General features: G+C 38.0%; 1 protein-coding gene and 1 long non-coding RNA gene across 2 annotated transcripts in view; one reads left to right on the forward strand and one right to left on the reverse strand.

Moving 5' to 3' along the window:
- ADCY1 (adenylate cyclase 1) overlaps positions 1-18,342 on the forward strand; it is a 147,400-nt gene extending 129,058 nt beyond the window's left edge. Inside the window, exons 15-20 of the mRNA XM_042868943.1 lie at positions 7,364-7,480; positions 9,956-10,102; positions 10,491-10,589; positions 15,042-15,156; positions 17,363-17,487; positions 17,889-18,342. Of these exons, the coding sequence (XP_042724877.1) occupies positions 7,364-7,480; positions 9,956-10,102; positions 10,491-10,589; positions 15,042-15,156; positions 17,363-17,487; positions 17,889-18,227 (942 nt within the window). The 3' untranslated portion in view covers positions 18,228-18,342. The remainder of the gene's footprint in view (positions 1-7,363; positions 7,481-9,955; positions 10,103-10,490; positions 10,590-15,041; positions 15,157-17,362; positions 17,488-17,888) is intronic.
- LOC122178668 overlaps positions 14,479-19,884 on the reverse strand; it is a 59,281-nt gene continuing 53,875 nt past the window's right edge. The window contains exons 3-4 of the long non-coding RNA XR_006178413.1: positions 15,364-15,627; positions 14,479-14,549 (exon numbers count right to left, since the gene is read on the reverse strand). This is a non-coding gene — a long non-coding RNA (uncharacterized LOC122178668). The remainder of the gene's footprint in view (positions 14,550-15,363; positions 15,628-19,884) is intronic.

Consider the following 19,884-nt stretch of genomic DNA (forward strand, 5'->3'; position numbering starts at 1 on the left):
TTTTTCTTTTTCTTTTTCTTTTTCTTTTTCTTTTTCTTTTTCTTTTTTCTTATTATAGTGCAAAAAGAATTTGATGTTCAGGTAAATTAAAAAGAAGCAAAACAAACAAATAAACAAAAAAGCACACCCCACAAAAAAAAAAAACAAAAACACCTGATAAAAGGATATGTACTTACACCATGGAATGGCACTATGGAACTCTTTCCCAACTTCTTTAGAATACCCCAAAAATTAACTTTTTTGGAAAATACAGCTGTCTTGGTTTTTGAGCCAGCAGTCAATGCATAAATATCATGATGGCAACTTTCCTGAATGAGCCAACAGGAATAGGGGCAAAAAGATGAAGGCTTTATTGCTATTTAGCTATCTGAATAATATTTCCACCAGTGATGTAAATACCTGCCATCCATATTATGTTAATCCTTTTTCTGTAGTCCCAAGTGCCCCTCCCTTTTCCTTATTTGCCTCAGAAAGAGTAATACCTATACATCCTTTTATCTCAGAGAGTAGGCACTAGGATTTTATGAGTCACAAAAAGGGAAAATATTTCATTTGCCCCCGAAGGGCAGAAAACTAGAAGATGAGAGAAAGATCCAGAAAATACCATTTATTGGTTCGCTTTCCTCCCTACAGAGCTGTGCAATAGGATAGTTTTAGAATTCTCACTGCTGAATAAGATCAAATCTTTTTTAAGTTCACCTTTAATTGTTACCTTTGTTTGCAAAGAACACAAGGAAAGATTGCAAGGAACAAAAAGATACGGATACCCAACTCTGCATTAGTAGCAAAGCAGATACAATATAGTTCATATTGATAGCACATCCTTTTAAAGTTCCTAGCAGATCACTTAAAAGCTTAGGTGATCTGCAGAAAGTTTATGTTTGACATGTCTGTACAGTGTAAGTGCAGTCCATACAGAGAGTGCAGCATGAGCACCAGCAGAATATATACATAGCAGAATTAATATAGTGTGTGAATGTATGGGAACTGCTGAGTCACGGCCTGAACCTCTGATTGATCACCTGAGGCGAGCCATGAGTCAGCCAGAGGAGCACAGGTGAAGGCAATCCACCTGTGCTGCCGGAAGGGGTGGAGCCAGGCTGCACCCCTCCTGGACCTATTTAAGAGCTGGCTACCAGTGGGGAAGGATCTCATCTGGAGATCCCTCCTTCTGGTGTTTTGTGGTGAGCCCAGCGTAAGGGTAAGCCTTCCATTTATTCTCTTTTGTTATCATTGTCCACTTTGCCTAACTCTCTTGATTGTATTGTGATTGTGACATCTTGGTATCCATAGATTATACAGTGAACTAAGCTGTTATACTTTGCTTTTTAACATGACTAAGTAGTTCCAAAGGAGCACTACACTAATTTCATGAATATATTCTTCCTTATCTTCCAGATTAGGTCACGCAGAGCTAGCTAAGCTTTTTCTTCATATCATTCTGTTGTCCTACGTGCATTCAATGTTCAAATATCTCCTTGAATCTCTTTTCTTCATGAGAGATGAAAAGCCATCATTTCTCATTTCTCTGAGAAGGAAACAACTGGAACTGCAACAAGCTGGTGTCTCCATAAGTTGTTATATGATTATGTTTACTTCTTGTCATCAAAGGTTGGACAGAAATTCACCAACAAGACCAGGGTCACAAAGTCTTGCTTCAGTGCTGTCATATTTATCCTTGTTCAGAACACTTTGTCGATAGAAAACACTGTGTGTAGTTGAAGAACATTCCCAATTGTGTCATTCAAAATAAACAGTTTAGTTCAGGACTGCTCAGAAATGACCGTCCACATATGTCCAGCTCAGAAGAGAACAGCAAATGCCAATGACTGAGCAACATCACTGTCCATGCAGTGCATCAGGTGGATTACTCCTTTTATCTACCCCTGCTTGATTGTGTTGACTTGTTCTTAATTCTCTATATCCTGACCCATATACATTTTTTTTCCTTAGACCCTATATGGTATTGAGAGCTTAACTGAGAAACCTTAAAGGTTTTGAGAATTAGAGAAACTGATAGGTAAACAAAATGTAATTTAATTCAGGGCCTGAACCTACAAATATCTTTGCTGCTGTCAAATTTGCCATATTCTAGAATGCTATAAAAATGAAGTTGTAAGCTTAATTTGGATTAGCATCTGGAAGAAGAATTTTTACTACTACAGAATCATGGAATCATGCAATGGCTTAGTTTGGAAAAGACCTTAAAGATCATTTGCTGGGGACAGTGATATCACCCATTAAATCAGCTGCTAGATCAAGTTGCCCAGGAACCCATCCAACCTGGCCTTTAATGGATGGAGAATCCACAACTTCTCTGAGATACCTATTCCAGAATGTCACCACCCCCTCAGTGAAAAATTACACCCCTAAAATGGGGGCTACCCACTGTAGCCTCCTCCAAGCTAAACAAATTCAGCTCCTTCAACCTGCCTTTGTAGGAGAGGTGCTCCAACCCTCTCATCATCTTTATGGCCCTCCTCCAGGCTCACTCTGAGAGCTCCATGTCTTTCTTGTGCTGGGGACCCTGGGCCTGGATTCAATACTTTAGATAGTTCTCACAAGAGCAGAGTAGATAGGGGGCAATCACTTCCCTCACCTTGCTGGTCACCCTTCTTTTGAGGCAGCCCAAGATATAGTTCACCTTCTGGGCTGCAAGTACACAATGCTCACTGATGTCAAGCTTTTTTCCATCAGAATCCTCAAGCTGTTTTCCACAGGGCTGCTTTCCGTGAGTTATTCTCCCATTCTGTACATATACCTGGGACTGCCTTGTTGAATCTCATCAGTTTCATGTGGGCCCACTTTTCAAGCCTATTCATATCCCTTTGGATGCCATCCTTTTCTGCTATTGTATCAACTGAACCACTTACCTTGGTGTTGCCTGAAAACTTGCTGAGGATGTACTCAAGTCCCAATGTCTATGTCATTGATGTACCCCTGGGGGACACCACTAGTCATCAGCCACCACTTGGAAAAATAGCTGCTGACCTCAAATCTCTAACTGTGAACATCCAACCAATTCTCTACCCATCAGTAGTCCAGCCTTCAAATCCATATTGCTCTAATTTAGAGACAAGGATGTGGTGTGGGACCATATCAAAGGCTTTGTGTAATTCCGGGAAGATAGCATCAGATTTTCTTCCTTTGTCCACTGATGCTGTCAACTCCATCAAATAAGGCCACCAGATCATTCACGCATGATCTGCCCTTGATGAAGCTGTGCTGGCTATCTCAGATCATCTCCTCATCTTGCATGTGCCTTAACATACCTTCCAGGATCATCCAGGATCTTCCAGGAATAAATGTGCAGCTTACCAGCCCCAGGTGTTCCTTTATCCCTGTCTTAAAAATGGGATTGATTATTCTTTTCTCCAGTCACTGAGAACTTCATCTGACATCCATGACTGATATGATATGACACGACATGATATGACATGATATGATGGGGAGCAGGTTGGCAACCACACCATCTAGTTCCTTCAGGACCCTGGAATGCATGCTATCTGACTTTATAGGATTGTACATTCAGTCTCATGAAAAGTCTTGGACTTGATCTTCTCTTACAACTGGATGGATATTGCCTAAATGCTCAAGGATGTGAGAGTGATGTGTAAGGCCTGGCTGACATTCAAGACTGAGGCAAAGGACTTGTTGAGTACTTGTTGAGCCTTCTCCATGTTTGTTGAATCTAGTTCTCCCTTCTCATTTATCAGAGGGTGTACACTCTGCTTCTTCTGTACCTTCAGAATCCATTCTTTGCATCTCTTGCCAAATTCAATTCTATCCATGCCTTGCCTTTTCTCATATGATCTCTTCATGTCTGGACAGCATCCCTGTTTTTCCCTGGCTTTCGCTATCTGTACATTTTCTTCTTTTCTCTCAGTTTGACCAGTAGGCCCTTGTTTAACCACACAAGTTTTCTGCCTCCTCTTGATTTCTTATGCTGGAAGATGGAGCGCTCTTGTGCTCCCTGTCCATTTGGTTTAATTTCTAAGAAAATTAAATTCCAATAGATTACACAGTGTAAGAGGCCATCACACATACTTATCAACTCCAGTAAGGCAGAGTTATATCTCCAAAACTGGAGAAGGGTATAATAAAACCTTTTTAAAATTAAGAAGCACAAAAAAAGCACACAAACAGGAAATGGATATTTGCTTAGAATAAAATTTTAAAGTATATTTCTTGCAGAGACTGAATAGGTAATATTTACTGATATTTACCTCTGAAATAATTTGATTCTTATTGCATAAATTAGAGGAAGAGCTAAGAATTTATTTCAAAATTGAATGATTCGTGAAGTTACATTTGCAAAGCCAGTACTCTTTCAAAATTATTTCTATTTTTAAAGGAATTTAATAATACAGAATTAGACTCCCAGGCAAATTGTGACTTGAATAAAAACCATTTTCCTTGAGTTTTATCATGGAAAGCAAAAATCGGTTTCTTGGAGAAAAAAACAAAAAAAACAAAAAAAAAAAAAAAAACACAAACATTATTAAAATATACACCAGAAAAGGTGACACTTGAACATTAATTGATAATGAAAAAAACTATGTGGACTTTGTATGGAGAGCAAATTCCATACACAAAGGGAAACAAAGGTTAGAGCAGATCCTTAGTTGTTTTATATTATTGTAATTTCTCTGAGAATTTTATCTGCCAGTCTATTGTTGCTGTAACTTGATGGAGAAAAGTCATATTGGAATTACTGCAGAAGAATTGTGTTATGATTCTTTGAGTGTGACTGAAGAAAAAGTTGTGATTTCCTTTAGATTAGTTATATAGTACTTATCAAATGTTTTATAATGAAAATCAGAATATAGGACCAGAAGCCACTTCAGAACAAGAAGTGAGTAATTTTGTAGAACAGTAGGCTGGAATCTCAAATGTGATCTCTAGATATGTATTACTTTTACAATAATGGGTCTAATTTTTAGAGTTGCTTCCTTATGTGTGGCTCTCACTGAATCCTGTGACTCAAGTCACTGTTAATACAATCTCAGAACTTTAGGTTAAGGACCTCAACTGTTATAACTCCTAGGCACATCCTTAAGATTATCATTCCCATGAATGGTAGTCTCTGGTGCTGTTGTGCATGGGAGCCGTATATGTATTCATGACAAATGCTGATGTAATTAAAGCCATTTCTAGAAATGCTGATTATTCTTAATCTTTCATTATTATTATTATTATCCTGTCTTTCTGGAGCATTTTCAATACAAAGCAGTTTTCTCTGTTGATATCACTTTCTTACTGGGTCTGTTTCTATTTCATCATAAAATGACAATACCGTTTACTTTAAATACCGTTGATTCTCCAGGCTTCCCTATCTTGAAAGTTAGATCAAATACTCTTGTTTTTATCTTCTCCTATCTGAAAATAAGTAATTGAACACCAAGGTCAATATCATACAATCATAGAATCGTTTGGGTTGGAAGGGACTTTTAAGATCACCTGGTTCCAACCCCCACTATAGGCATGGACACCTCCCTCTAGATCAGCTTGCTCAAAACCCCATCCAGCCTGGCCTTGAAATGCTTCCAGGGAGGGGGCATCCACAGTCCCTCTGGGCAACCTGTTCCAGTGCCTCCCACCCTCCCAGTAAAGAATTTTTTCCTAGTATCTAGTCAAAACCTACCCTCTTTCAGTTTAAAGCCATTTCCTGTCCTCTTGTTGCTACCTGCCCTTATAAAAAGTCCCTCCCCAGCTTTCCTGTGGGCCCTCTCAGGAACTGAAACCCTGGAGCCTTCTCTTCTCTAAGCTGAAGAGCACAATCACTCTCAGCTCGTCATCTGAGGGCAGGTGCTCCAGCCCTCTGAGCATCTTCATGGCCTCCTCTGGACTTGCTCCAACAGCTCCATGTCCTCCTTGTGTTGGGGGCCCCAGAACTGGACACACTACTCCAAGTGGGGTCTCACCAGAGCAGAGGAGAGGAGCAGAATCACCTCCCTCGACTTGTGGTCATGCTTTTTTGATGCAACCCAGGATATGATTGGAGTTCTGGACTGCAAGCATACACCGCTGGCTCATATTGAGTCTTTCATCAACCAACACTTTCAAATCCTTCTCCTCAGAGCTGCTCTCAAGCCATTTTGTGCGCAACCTGTGTCCGTGCTCGGGATGGCCCTGACCCAGATACAGGACCTTGACTTGTCCTTGTTGGACTTGATGAGGTTGGCATGGACATGTTTGACAGGTGGGCCCAGGTTTCTCTGGATGGTATCCCTTCCCTCTAGCGTGTCAACTGCACCACTCAACTTGGTGTTGTCTGCAAACTTGCTGAGGGTGAACTTGATCCCACTGTCCATGATGCCAACAAAGCTATTAAATGGCACCTGTCATAGCACACATCCCTGAAGAACACCACTTGTCACCTGTCTCCACTTGGACATTGAGCCACTGACCGCAATCCTCTGAGTGCAACCATCCAGACAATTTCTTATCCAGAGGGTGGTCCACCCATCAAATCCATTTTTCTCCAGTTTGGTGACCAGAATGTAATACAGGACAATGTCAAACAGGTAGATGATGTCAGGTGCTCTTCCTTTATCCGTTGATGTTGCAACTCCATCGTAAAAGGCCACCAAGTTTGTTAGGCAACTTCATCTGCCAGTTCCTTCAGAATCCATGGATGAATCTTGTTGGATTCATGGATTTGTGCACTTCCAGGTTCTTTAGATGATCTTGAACCTGACCTTCACTTACAGCAGGCAGATCTTCCTTCTTCTCGTTCTTACCTTTACCTTCTGCAACTTGGGCTGTGTGGCTAGAGTTCTTGCCACTGAAAAGTGAGGCAAAAAAGTAATTGAGCACTTCAGCCTTCTCTGTAACCATCATGTCCAGGTCTCCAGTTTCCTTACAGAGAGGGCCCACATCTCCCCTGGCCTTCCTTTAATTACTGATATATACCTGTAAAATTTCTTCTTGTTCCCCTTTTTGTCCTTGGCTAGATTTAATTCTATCTGGGTTCTGCCTTTCCTAATCTGATCCCTGGCTGCTTGGACAACCTTTTTGTAGTCCTGCCAGATACCCATTCCTGCTTCCACTCCCTATAGACTTTTTTTTTTGTGCTTCCTTAAGTCTAGGAGCGTCTTGTTGATCCACAGAGGCCTCCTGGCATTCTTGCCTGCCTTCCTTTTTCTGTATTTTCTATAGCATAAAGAAAATTTTAGTACCTGTTTATGAGTGCGCACTTATAAGAGCAGAGGTCTATATCAGATGTCAATATGAATACTTAATCAAGCATTGAAAGCTTTTTTTGTTCAGTTTAATGTCAGTGGATGAACTATTCAATGGTTTCAGCTAATTTCTATTTTTCACATTTTGGAAAATTTTTTATTTTCATCTGTCCCCACAGGCAGAAGAAGAGAGAGATGATATGGAGAGAGTCAAGCTGGATAATAAAAGAATTCTCTTCAACCTATTGCCAGCACATGTTGCACAGCATTTTCTTATGTCTAATCCAAGGAATATGGTAAATCAAGATAAACTTCATATTTAAAGTGCTGTATGATCTGTCTTTTGTAGCATGGGTCACCTTTCAATTGTTTGTTTTCAAGAAAAGCTTCTACATTTGAAATTTCATTCAAAACAAAATAAATGACTTTGTAAATACTTGCATGTGGGAATTTGTTTGGAATTACTTTCTCTGCAGTGTCCTCCTCCTCTGAAGAAACTGTTACAAAAAGGATAACGGTATTTTGTATCATTCAATATCAGTGCAGCTGTGGGTTGACTTAATTGCAGCATTCCATTATCTAAAGGGAGCCTACAAACAGGAGGGGAGTCAACTCTTTGAAAGGGTAAATAACAGCAGGACTAGGAGAAATGGATTTAAGATGAGGGAGGGAAGATTTAGGTTGGATGTCAGGGGGAAGTTCTTCACAGAGAGAGTGGTGAGGTGCTGGAACAGCTGCCCAGAGAGGCTGTGGATGCCCCGTCCATCCCTGGATGTGTTCAAGGCCAGGTTGGATGGAGCCCTGGGCAGACTGGTCTAGTGTTAGATATGGAGGTTGGTGGCCCTGCCTGTGACAGGGAGGTTGGAGCTTGATGATCCCTGAAGTCCCTTCCAACCCAAGCCATTCTGTAATTCTTTGATTCTGTGACCCTGTGATTCTATGAGTCTCCATGCAAATCACGGATTTCTTTTTTAATTGAGTTAGAATACACAAATTTATCACAGTATTTCATAACTTCAGTTTCAAAGTATAAAGCTTCTTTATGAACCACTCTAATTCTGTATATACATTGCTCCTACCAAAGCCAACCTTTAAAGATTAAAATAGAGAATTTTTCACACTTCAAAGTCTGTAATGGTGAAGTATGCTGGTTGAAGAAGGTTTCACAGGCCTTCTTCGAGAGCAGCTGCAATATCTGCAGCAATAATGTAGCCATAATGGCCACAACACTTATAAACTATGTGTCTCTGTGTTTTGGAGTTTGAACTAATGTATTTGGTTCATTTGGTATCACTCCAAAAGTAACGCCTCCTATTTATTTCCAAGGAGATGTGAAGAGCATGAAGACACTACTTGAAAGAGCACATACTCAGCTACAAAACACAATTTTCAATAGTTATGCCATTAGCCATGCATTTTTGCCAGTTATTAACAAGAGCTTGCATGCCACACTTGCAAAAATTTGCACCAGTGGAAATGACACAGTTTCACAGCTGCTACTAACAGCATCATTTCTAAGAAAAGTTTGCTCACACAGTCAATCTTTCACTGACTCAAAAACATGGAAATCAAAAGGTGCCAAATTAGGACTATATAATAATTGTGGTAGAGAAGTCCAGCCAAGATTGGCAGCGTACTCCATGGTCTTCAAATCTTCTAGGATGGGGCCTGGCATTACTGTGTTGCAAGAGAAAGGTTGTCTTCTCTCTGGCCTTACGCTGAAAGTTCAAACTTAATTAGCATCATGTAAACAGTTCCCTGGCTTTAATCCACCAATTCATGCAGATAAGCTGATGTAGATAAGCTCTTCATCTCATGGTGTGACAGCTGTGCATGCATGACAATCCAGAACGTGGCTTATCTTTCACATTGCTGCTGCCACTGCTCCAACATACCACCAACTTCCTTGCTGTGCCAACATCCACCATTTGGTTTCCGTAACCATTCAGCAAGTGTTTATGAATGTCAATGGGTGCAATTTTTTCTGTGCAGAGGAATTCATTTACATATCTTTGTTTCATATGCACTTCTATGTTAGATGCTATTTTGTCAGACTTCCCCTTTGTTTACATCTGTCACAAGATAACAAAACTTAATGGAATGTTGGTGGGAAAGGTCAACCCCTACTGCCATACCACCAGTATCTGCCTCTGATGTCATATGCCAACATAATAAAACAGGAGGCATTACTTTCAGAGCAGCCCTTGTATTTGATCCAAACCACAGACCTGAGTCTGCTTTCTGTTAGCTCTACGAATTCTTAAGCAGAAACCTTCACAGACAGCAAAATTATACTCTTACTTCTGAATATATGAGTCTGCAACTCTCGGAAAGAGATGAAAGAGCAAGGCTGGTTTTGTGCTGCAGGGTAAAATTCTTCCTTCTCCTATTTTACCTATAAAACAATATTTAAAAAATGCAGTGATATTTCCTATATAATAAAAATTCTAAAACTGTTCAGATTTTCTATTTGTTTCCATCCATTCTTCCTTAAACAGGGGAAAAAAATAAAAGGAAAAAAGAAAATGACTAAGTTGTTTTAAATGGGTTTAGTAGCTCAGATTTAAATTATATTTTGTGTTTTTGAGGGGATAAAAATCTTGCCATTATTTTTCAATAGGACTGGCTTTCTCACTACAAAAATGATTACTTTTGTAATAGCTATCAAGGCAATTGCTTTTGCTATTTGGCAATAAAATACATATAATAATGACCATGTCTGCTATAGATTAAACAATTTAAATAAAATCATATTTATTCATGTACTGCAGGACCTTTACTACCAGTCTTATTCACAAGTGGGAGTGATGTTTGCTTCCATCCCAAATTTCAATGATTTCTACATCGAACTGGATGGCAATAATATGGGAGTGGAGTGTTTACGCCTGTTAAATGAAATTATTGCTGATTTTGATGAGGTAAGGTTTAAACATTCTGTGCTTCAAGCATATCAGATCTTCACTTTTGTCTGCAGAAGTTATTTGTAATAATTCAGTATACTTTGAACTGCGTAATAAAACAGTACTGTTAACTTCCTTTTGGATTATAATGTATATTCACAGGGCTTCCCTCTAAAGCTCCTGATTTGTACTCATAAATGCCTGAATCTGACCTGAAAGTCCTCTAATGTAGGAAAAGTATTAAAATGCAAGTTAATGGTAGAGTTTTTTTAATGACCTCAAAGTGAACAAGCCTCAATTTATCAAACCTAGTATGGTTTAATTGGCTTGCATATATTTTCTGATAACTATGGTTTCTTGCCTAAAATACTATGTAATATTTAACAGTTTTATGTTTTAAACAAAGCTTATGGACAAAGAATGTTATAAGGACATAGAAAAAATCAAGACAATTGGAAGTACATATATGGCAGCTGTGGGACTTGTACCTACTTCAGGAACTAAGGTAAGAAGATTTACATGACAGTTATTGTGGTAGAAGAGTTTTCCTCCAGTTTCCAAATGGACACCAGAAACACAACCAAAAATTACAGATAATTTGTTTTACTTCTTTATAACAATTGAAATATGAAATTCAAATATCAAGCTGAAAAAAATATCTAAAACCTATAAAGAAATATGGCTACCCTAGCAGTTACTCATGTGGCATTGTTTGGATTTGAATTCTTTGCAAGCTGGTGTAAAAAGCTCCCAAATCAGAATGATAGGATTTTAAACTCAGCATCATAGATATTCTTGTAGAATGCGAGAGGGGGGAACTCCAAATGTAATGAACTGTTGTAAAATAACAAAATATTCTTAAAATGTGATTGTTTTTCTCCATTATTTTGAAATTTTGGAGCAAAATCCTATTACATCTAGGAAAATAGTGCTACACATATGAGTGCTATACATTGTTGCACATCACCATGATCCCTCCAAATTAGATATTCTTCATCTCTACTGCTAACATTTTTCTTATTCCTTTAATTACTTGGCAATGAAAAAAAAATCAAAATCATTTCAGACCAGTAGTATTGGATACAGTTATTCTGTTATCTCCTTAATCCTTCTGTGTGTATTTCTAAGTTTGATTTTGGGTTTGGGGATAGCTATTTCCTATATTTGCACGCAGCATCTGAAAAAGCAGAGAATCACTTGAGCAGAATACTGAATATATTGTATATTGTACAGTGAGAATAAAAGTAACATGAAAGCAATCCACGCACCCAGTCTTTCCAGATTTTTGTGAGATCTTACCCCCCTTCACTGAATCACAGAATGTCTTGAGTTGGAACAGACCTTAAAGATTATCTAGTTCCAACCCTAATAGGCAGGGATACCTTTTACTAGATTAGGTTACCAGAGCCCCATTCAACTTGGCCTTCAGCACTTCCAAGATCTACAGCTTCTCCAGGCAACCTGTTCCAGTGCTTCACTACTCTTCTAATGAATAATTTCTTCCTTGTATCTAACCTAAGTCTGCCCTTTTTCAGTTTAAAACCATTGCCCTTTGTCCTGTCACTTCACTCTCTTATAGAGTCTATTCCCATCTTTCCTGTAAACCACAGTTAGATACTGGAAGGATGCTAGAAAGTTTTCCTGGAATCTTCTCCACTTTGACCTAAGTAACACCAATTCAGCCTTTCTTCACTGGAGAGGTGCTCCAGCCCTCTGATCTCCTTCATGGTCCTCAGGACTCCAGCAGGTGCATGTCTTGCTTATGCTGGAGGCCCAGAGCTGAACACAGTACTCCAGCAGGGGTTTCAAGAGAGTGGACTGGAGGGGGAGAGTCATCTCTCTTGACCTGCTACCTACATTTCTTTAGCTGTATTCCAGTATGCAATTGTTTTTGGGGATTGTAAGTGCAAACTGCTGCATTGTTTTCAGTTTTTCAACAACCAACACCCTCATGCCGCTCTCCACAGGGCTGCTCTCTATCCATTCATCATCCAGCCTATATGCATGCTTAGAATTTCCCTGAGACAAGTGCGGGATGTTGCACTTGGTCTTGTTGAACCTCTCAGCCTGTAAAGGTCTCTTTAGATGACATGTGTCAATGACAACACTCATATATAAACTTGAGGTTGCATTTAATCCCACTGTCCATGTTGTCTATAAAGACATTAAATAATAGCAGTCTCAGTGCGGAACCCTGAAGAATACCACTCATCACAGGTTTCCACTTAAATATTGAGCCATTGCCCACACTGCAACCATACAGCCAAGTCTTTATCAACTGAGTGGTACATCCATCAAAGCCATGTCTCTCCACTTTGGAGATAAGGATGCTGTGTGGAGAATGTCAAATACTTTGCCCAAGTTCAGGTAGATATGGATGTCTTCTGAGGCATGCGTGTATGTGTGTTGTAGGAGTATACTCACGCATATGATTTAGAATTGAAAAAAGCAAGATGGCCTGTGAACTTTCTAGAAACAATCATCTTTTTTAGGTGATAAAATATGGAGGATACATGAAAATCAACCATTAGAATCACACCGGAATATATTTAAAAGCAGCTTACTTTCTAGTTGGTAGATAGGGTGTTTTTTTGTTTTTTTTTTTTAATCATTCCTGGACTAAAAATCCAGGCTTTAATAAAGGTCCTTTTTAATGTTGTGTTTATGCTGAAAATGCTTCACTCCTTCATCCTACAACAGGCAGAAAATTGATCCTTTCAATTTTTTCTCACATGATCTGAGACAAACAGGCAAAAGCTTATTTGTGTCTGCTATAAATGCTCTTTGAACTATAATCCTGAAAACAAGTGTGTTATTGCATAATTTTGGCAGCATATGTACCAAAACCTAAACATGTTTATCTCCAGTGCTTTATGGTTGCTAACTGAAGGGTCAGCTGAGTTAGTTCAGTACAAAAGTTACTGCTTTGAGTTAATGATAGTAATGCATTCTAAATCACAGCAGAAATCCTTGTAGAGGACTATGCCTTTTTTCTGAAATCTTGGGGCAAATTCTGATCTTTTCTGTACAAGTAGAATTATTATTATTTTTTTATATTTTAGACTTCCCAAAAATCTAAAGATCTTTTATGAATACAGACAACATTTTCAACTATAAATTTGTTTTTCATTCTTCTGTAATCTCTTCTTACTGTCTGTGTGATGCAAGTGAGTGGAAATCATTCAAATCTTCTTGGCATTTTCCTAGGTCTTCAGCATGCAGCCATTTATTAAAAGCATGATGACCATGCGTAGCTTACTATGTCCAGATGATCACTTCCAGATGTCCACACAATCCCTTGTCTGCCCTACAGAGCCAGCTGTGTTCATGGGAAGCTACTCCAGATACAGAAATTCCTTGTCTCCCTTCTTGCAAATGGTGTCCCAAATTCGTAAGAAAATCTGCTGCAGCCTCTAGTTTTATGAGAGGTATTGCAGGAAATCAAAGCATGCATCAGACAGCAAGAAACAGGAAGGAAAAATGAATAAAAAGAAAATTAAAGGATTGAATAAAGCTATGGACTTTTTCCTCTTTCAGACATCCAAAATTCTTCACCTTCTCTGTTGGAAGTGCAGTCGTGAACTCTAAATTTAATTCCTATTTTTCTTTGTCGTTGTGAGATTGGAAACGAGTAGAGCTAGCTGATATTGCAAGAAACAAGTAAAGAAAATATTCCTCCTAAAACCTGGGACTTGCTATGGACTGGCTTTCATCATTTTTTGTTAATATTTTGCTCTATTTTGTAAAAAAAATTCTCAGCTGTATGAATGAACCTTCTCAAACTTAGCCCAAAGGAGGCAAATAGCAATGTTTCTCAGATTCTTCATCCACAGTCAATTTAGAAAATCTCACTAACATGTCAAAAATCCAGTGAACTTTCATCTCACACCAGCTGCCATAGCTGTATTGTGCAACACCCTACTGAAGGTAGACAACCACTGACCCCGCATTCCTTTCACCATATCCTACCTTCAGCCTACTTCCATTTTGCTAATCTGTTCAAGAATTCCTATTTATTATTCAAATAATAGAACAACGTAAGAGCAACAATACTAAGTCAGGTCAAATGTCTATTTTGGTAACCTCTTTTAAATGCTCCAAGAGTAGATATTGGAGTTACAGGACAAAAACGCAATCTGTTTCCATTTTTTAATGATATGCTGTGTAAAAAATTCTAGAACTACAGCTAGCATCTTTTTACCAATTTGTAGCAATTATTTTTTCCATGAGTTAGTGTAATTATGTTTGAATTTAGCTAGAATATTGAAATTTACAGCATCCTCTGAAAATGAATTCCACCATTTAATTAGACTGTAAATGTAAAAAGTACTTACTCTTGTTTTGTTTTTTTCTTTTTTTTTCTTTTGTTTCTTAATCGTGGTACTTCATAATTTCGTTTGATCACTTATGGTTCTTTTGCTTTAATTCATTTAGATATGTTTCATAACAAGTCACTTCAGCTTGCCTGGAAAACAAACAAAAAGCATAGATCAGTTCTGCATCTCACAGGACTAAACATAACAGGAATTTTGTCAGTGGCAACATCATGGAATCACAGAGCTGGAATCTATCAAAGTCCCCAGAGGGAGAAAATAAAGAAACTGTAGTTATTAATAATCATCAGGCAAAGTGGTTTTGTAAAAAAAGCTCAATGCTCACAATGAATATCCAGAGCAGAGTTACTTCACCATGGGAACTTCACTTTCCATTCTTCCCAAAAATCAGAAAAAGAGAATGGGAAAAGAGAGGGAGAGGAGAGAAGAGGAGAAAGGATTCACTAGTTGAGAAAACAATGCTTATTCTGTAGTCACTGTCAAAAGCTTCTTTTCACAGACAGCAAAATGTGTTGGGTTTCCTAAGTTTTTCACTCATTCCAGTCATTGTTTTTTACACTCTGATGTTTCACCTGCCTATCAGTTCTGTGTAAATCTAATGCTTAACACTGTTTTGTTTCTAGGCTAAAAAATCAATTTATTCCCATTTGAGTACACTCGCAGATTTTGCAATAGAGATGTTTGATGTTCTTGATGAAATCAACTATCAGTCTTACAACGATTTTGTCCTAAGAGTTGGTAAGCCATTTTTCTACAATTACCACACAAGTGAAACACTTGTTATTTAGCTTTTTTTTTTTTTTACTGTTTCCAAAGTACTCTCTGTCCAGTACTCCTGACTAAAACAAAGATGACTTGTGTCCATTTCTAGTGTGTTTACTTTGTCTATTCACACCTAAAAGAAAATTATACAATATTATTAGTGTACATAGTATTGTAACTTACATGTTCTGCTGCTGATCTGGTGTAAATTGAGTCTGGCTGCATTTGGCTGTCAGGAAATCCTGCATTTGCAGAGGCTTCCTTGGAATTAAGTATGGTGAGAGTTCTTCATAGATCCTAGAATCGTAGAATATCCTAAGTTGGCAGGGATCCACAAAAATCACTGAATCAGGAGTTGGAAGGGACCCCTGGAGTCCTCTGGAGATCATCTAGTCCAACTCCTCTAAAGCAGGTTCCTTGGAGTCCAACTCCTCTCTCCATATAGGTCTGCCAAAAATTTAAACCGTATGTGTGAGAATATTCTCCAAATGCTTTTTGAACTACAGCAATTCTGGTGCTTTGACTCTCGTTGAACAACCTTTTCCTAATACCTAGTCTGACTCACCTGTGACACAGTTACAAGCCATTTCCTCAGGTCCTGTCACCAGAGAGAAGAAATATTCTCCTCCCCCTCCAAATCACTTCAAACAGTCCTTTCTGCCAGGACATAATTTGAACATAATTTCTCAATAAGAAAGACTTATTTCAAGGATGGAATTTTTGCTTAGAAAAAGCCATAGAGAAGACTAAGATTCTTGCCATTCAGAAAGAACTAGAACAAAGTGTTTGTGAATCTGCCATGCCTTAAAATCCAAGTTATTGCACCGTGATGACAAAAAAAAACATGCTCAATGTTCTTATTACAGACATTCATTCATTTTGTGTAACTAACAAAATTACAAATTGATTAATAATTTATTTGAAAGAGAAAATTTCATTATAAATTTCAGCACTTGATGGAGTTTCTATGGATAATCTTTAAATACTTGAATATTTGAGTGTTGAAATAAATTCTGATATTTAAATATGTAGATATTTTGCATATATAAGAACAGAGGTTTAGCTTCAATTCAATTTTGAAAAGAAAACCTTACATCTTGACATCTTTTCTTCACTTGAAGAAATTTTCCTGATGAATTCTAGACTGAATGTATATTGTTTCAAAAGTTCTACCTTTACTGCTTTCTTATGTAATTATTGCATTCTATTTTTGTCAGTGTTCACGCTTGTTTTTTGTGACTGTTTTCAGATTTTCTGGCCTTGACAACATGATCCTTCCCATGCAATCCTTTATATGTTACTCCATGTCTTACCCCTGAGTCCTTTCTCTCCAGTTTCTATATATTTTCATGCATAAATTGTGAAATCAGGCTAGACAAGTGGAAAACTGATCTATCAGCATAGTGAGAAACACATCAAGGATAGCAATGGTAAACTTATACGTCTTTGTCCTCCTGCACATCCAGTAATTAGAAGTCTGAAATTCTTTTTGTACTATGCTGTAACTGGTCTTCCCTAGTTCACAAGGGGGCAGAAGACAGATATTTAAACCTCATTCTACTGCATAACTTGCCTGAAAAGACACAGATATTGTGGAGGTTTTTCCATCAACAGCTCTTCAGGATGGTGAGAAGATGGAATATCCCATTTTATCTTTCAAATATGGCATCAAAATCAGTCAGAAATGTAGAGATAAGCCAGTGGTTTCCCAAAAAAGTGCTTGAGCTATTTGCACATACTGTCTTCTTCTTCAGTGTTTCCCTGAGTTGTCTATTGCTGATAAGCAATGTGACATACTTCTCTTATTCCATTTATTATGTTTCATGGTCAATATTTCTGTTCACTTGGAAAATCTGCTACTAAAAGGCGTTAGAGGAGCAATCACAGTGGAATTCATACCAAAAAGATGAAAGATATTTTAAAAATTGTGTTGGATTTTTCCACAGCTAAACTCTGCAGTACCACTACTTTTCTTCTTTTCTTGAAACAAAAAAAAAAAAAATCTACAGATAAACCAAAATTATATGTTGCATTTCCAGTAGGATATTGGTGTGTATATCCTTGTTTTGCTTCTAAACTCTTACAAATGCTGAAGTTCAGTTGACATTAACACACTTTGTGTCCTATGATAGGAAAAATTCTGAGGCATCTTTTTGATAGGATTTATGCTTTTTGATTCTAGGTATTAATGTTGGGCCTGTAGTAGCTGGAGTCATTGGAGCCAGAAGACCACAGTACGATATCTGGGGAAACACTGTAAATGTTGCCAGCCGGATGGATAGTACTGGGGTGCAAGGGAAAATTCAGGCAAGTGCGTTCCAAGATAATTTTGTAAACTTTATGTATCTTCTGTTTTATATATCACTGCGTTTTCTAAGCAATCTCGAAAATTTAACCATACATTTCATGAAGAAGTGAAGCATATAATGGAAAACAACTTACTCCAGCTTACAAAAGTGGATAATTTGGCTACATATTTCTGATGGATAGAGCTTGATTAGCTCACACCAGAAGTTCTGATTCTCAGATTCTAGTTTAATCAGTGATTTTTAATTATTTAAGTGAAGCCAGGAGCAGCAGTACATGCTAATTCATTCTGCTTATGTGCATTTCAGTATGGGTAATGAAGAGTGGAGGGAGCAGTTGGCAGTTCTAGGATTAACCCTGTGAACAGGAGAAATTAATTGTTCTTTTTTTTCTGTCCTTAGGTGACAGAAGAAGTTCAGCGAATATTAAAGAGGTGCAGTTATGAATTTGTGTGCAGGGGTAAAGTCAGTGTAAAGGGAAAAGGTGAAATGTTGACCTATTTACTGGAAGGAAAGGCCAATGGAAATAATTCACAGACACAGTCTTTAAACTTAGAGCGGAAAATGTATCCTTATGGGAGAGCAAATGTTCAAACAAAATTGGGCACCAGCTGTCCATCAGTGTCTTCAGTTGCTAGCTTAACTCCAAAAGCTGGCCTTGAAGCAGATCAAACATCTACCACTCACACAAATCAAACACTGCATTATCTTCCTTCTGTGCCAGCTGTGAAGGAGGCATAGAGCAAAGGAAACTTTGCTATGAGTGTGGAGAGCAATGGTTGCCTGAATTTTTACCAAAAGATCTGAGGTCATAGGCCATGGCATTAACCAAGGACCACTACAACCCAACCAAAGAGAGCTGGGGAGCTATGTAATGAACTCTTGGGATGGAACATATAAGGGCTAGAAATTCTGTTTGAAGAGTCAAAAACTGATTTTCTGGAAATAAGGAATATTTTCTTGGCATTTTTAATGGATAAATGAAAAAAAAAAGATAAACATGCGAACATTTATTTGTGTGTGTGTATATCTTTCTATCTGTATATGCACATATACAAACACTCATATGTAGACCTAGTATATATATATATATAAAAATAAAAATATGTATTTATTTACACATCCACTTGCAATGACATATCAAAGAGATTTCTCTTTTTGTCATAGCCAGCACTATTTGGTCTGGGATTAGAAAAGCTGCATTTGGAGTATGTGGCAGATGAAGGTTCTTTTGGGCTACAGCAAGGGTTAGATAAACTGTTGCCAGTGCATGAGTGAATAAAACATTGTTCATTGCACTGTCAATGGCCAAGTAATGAAGGCTGGATTCAGCAAATTGCTAAATACTATGCATTTTTAAATTTCTACTTGCATGCTCCAAAAACATGCATTGGGATATAAAGCAGATGAAGAACAGAGCTTAAATTTTGGCAGAAGAGCAATATGATGGGCTTTATTTGATGTTTTTTGTTTGTTTGTTTGTTTGTTTGTTTGTTTTTGAAAGAAAAAAAAAACCACAAAGACTGATAGGGTTTTTAAAATGGCTGATTGTTTAGAAGTCATTTGATTCTTTGTAAGGAGCCACCCTGTAAACACAGTAAAATGCCTATGCAATGTAGAAACATTCCTTTATATACAATATCAAAGAGCAGAAAGATGGTATTATTTCAGCCTTTTACAGATAGCGTAAGTCCAACAGCTTGGTTCCATGACTTAGCTATACCTTTTAAAGCATCTTAAAGAATTTTCCTACAGACAAACATGCTGTTGCTAGGTTTGTGCCAGCTTTGTATGTTTGTCAACATAGTTTTATGTCTTATTGATTTTTAAATTGATGCCACAGATTATTTTTTTATATCTTGATTCTACATAGGCTCATGATTCAAAGCTGGACAATTATAGAAAACTATCATACTGAGAAACAAGCACAGTCAAACTTTGCACAAATGAAGAGCTCACTAGTAAACAAGCCAGGAAAGTGAGGACTGCACTTAATCTGAATAAAAGGGAGTATATTTTAATTGCTTTGTTTTTTAATGCAGCCCACATCTTATCATGCATGGTTTCTTTTTGAATCACCTGGATTGGAAATGTATTACACAGCTCTGTACTCAAGGAGAGTGAACTCGTCATGAATGAGTGGTGACATGCTTAGACAGCTGCTTTAATGTTCTAATGGGATTTCACAAGCTAACCAGCCTCACTGCTTTCCAAAAGAGAAGCAAAGATTTACACTGTTTAAAAGCACATAAATCTTTCAGAGTATGCTAGGTGAGACCATGACAGAGAGGAGAGGAGAGGAGAGGAGAGGAGAGGAGAGGAGAGGAGAGGAGAAGGAGAAGGAGAAGGAGAAGGAGAAGGAGAAGGAGAAGGAGAAGGAGAAGGAGAAGGAGAAGGA

Source organism: Lagopus leucura, unplaced genomic scaffold (assembly GCF_019238085.1).
Source record: "Lagopus leucura isolate 7727_CA_CO unplaced genomic scaffold, USGS_WTPT01 Super-Scaffold_100002, whole genome shotgun sequence".
Taxonomy (NCBI): Eukaryota; Metazoa; Chordata; class Aves; order Galliformes; family Phasianidae; genus Lagopus; species Lagopus leucura.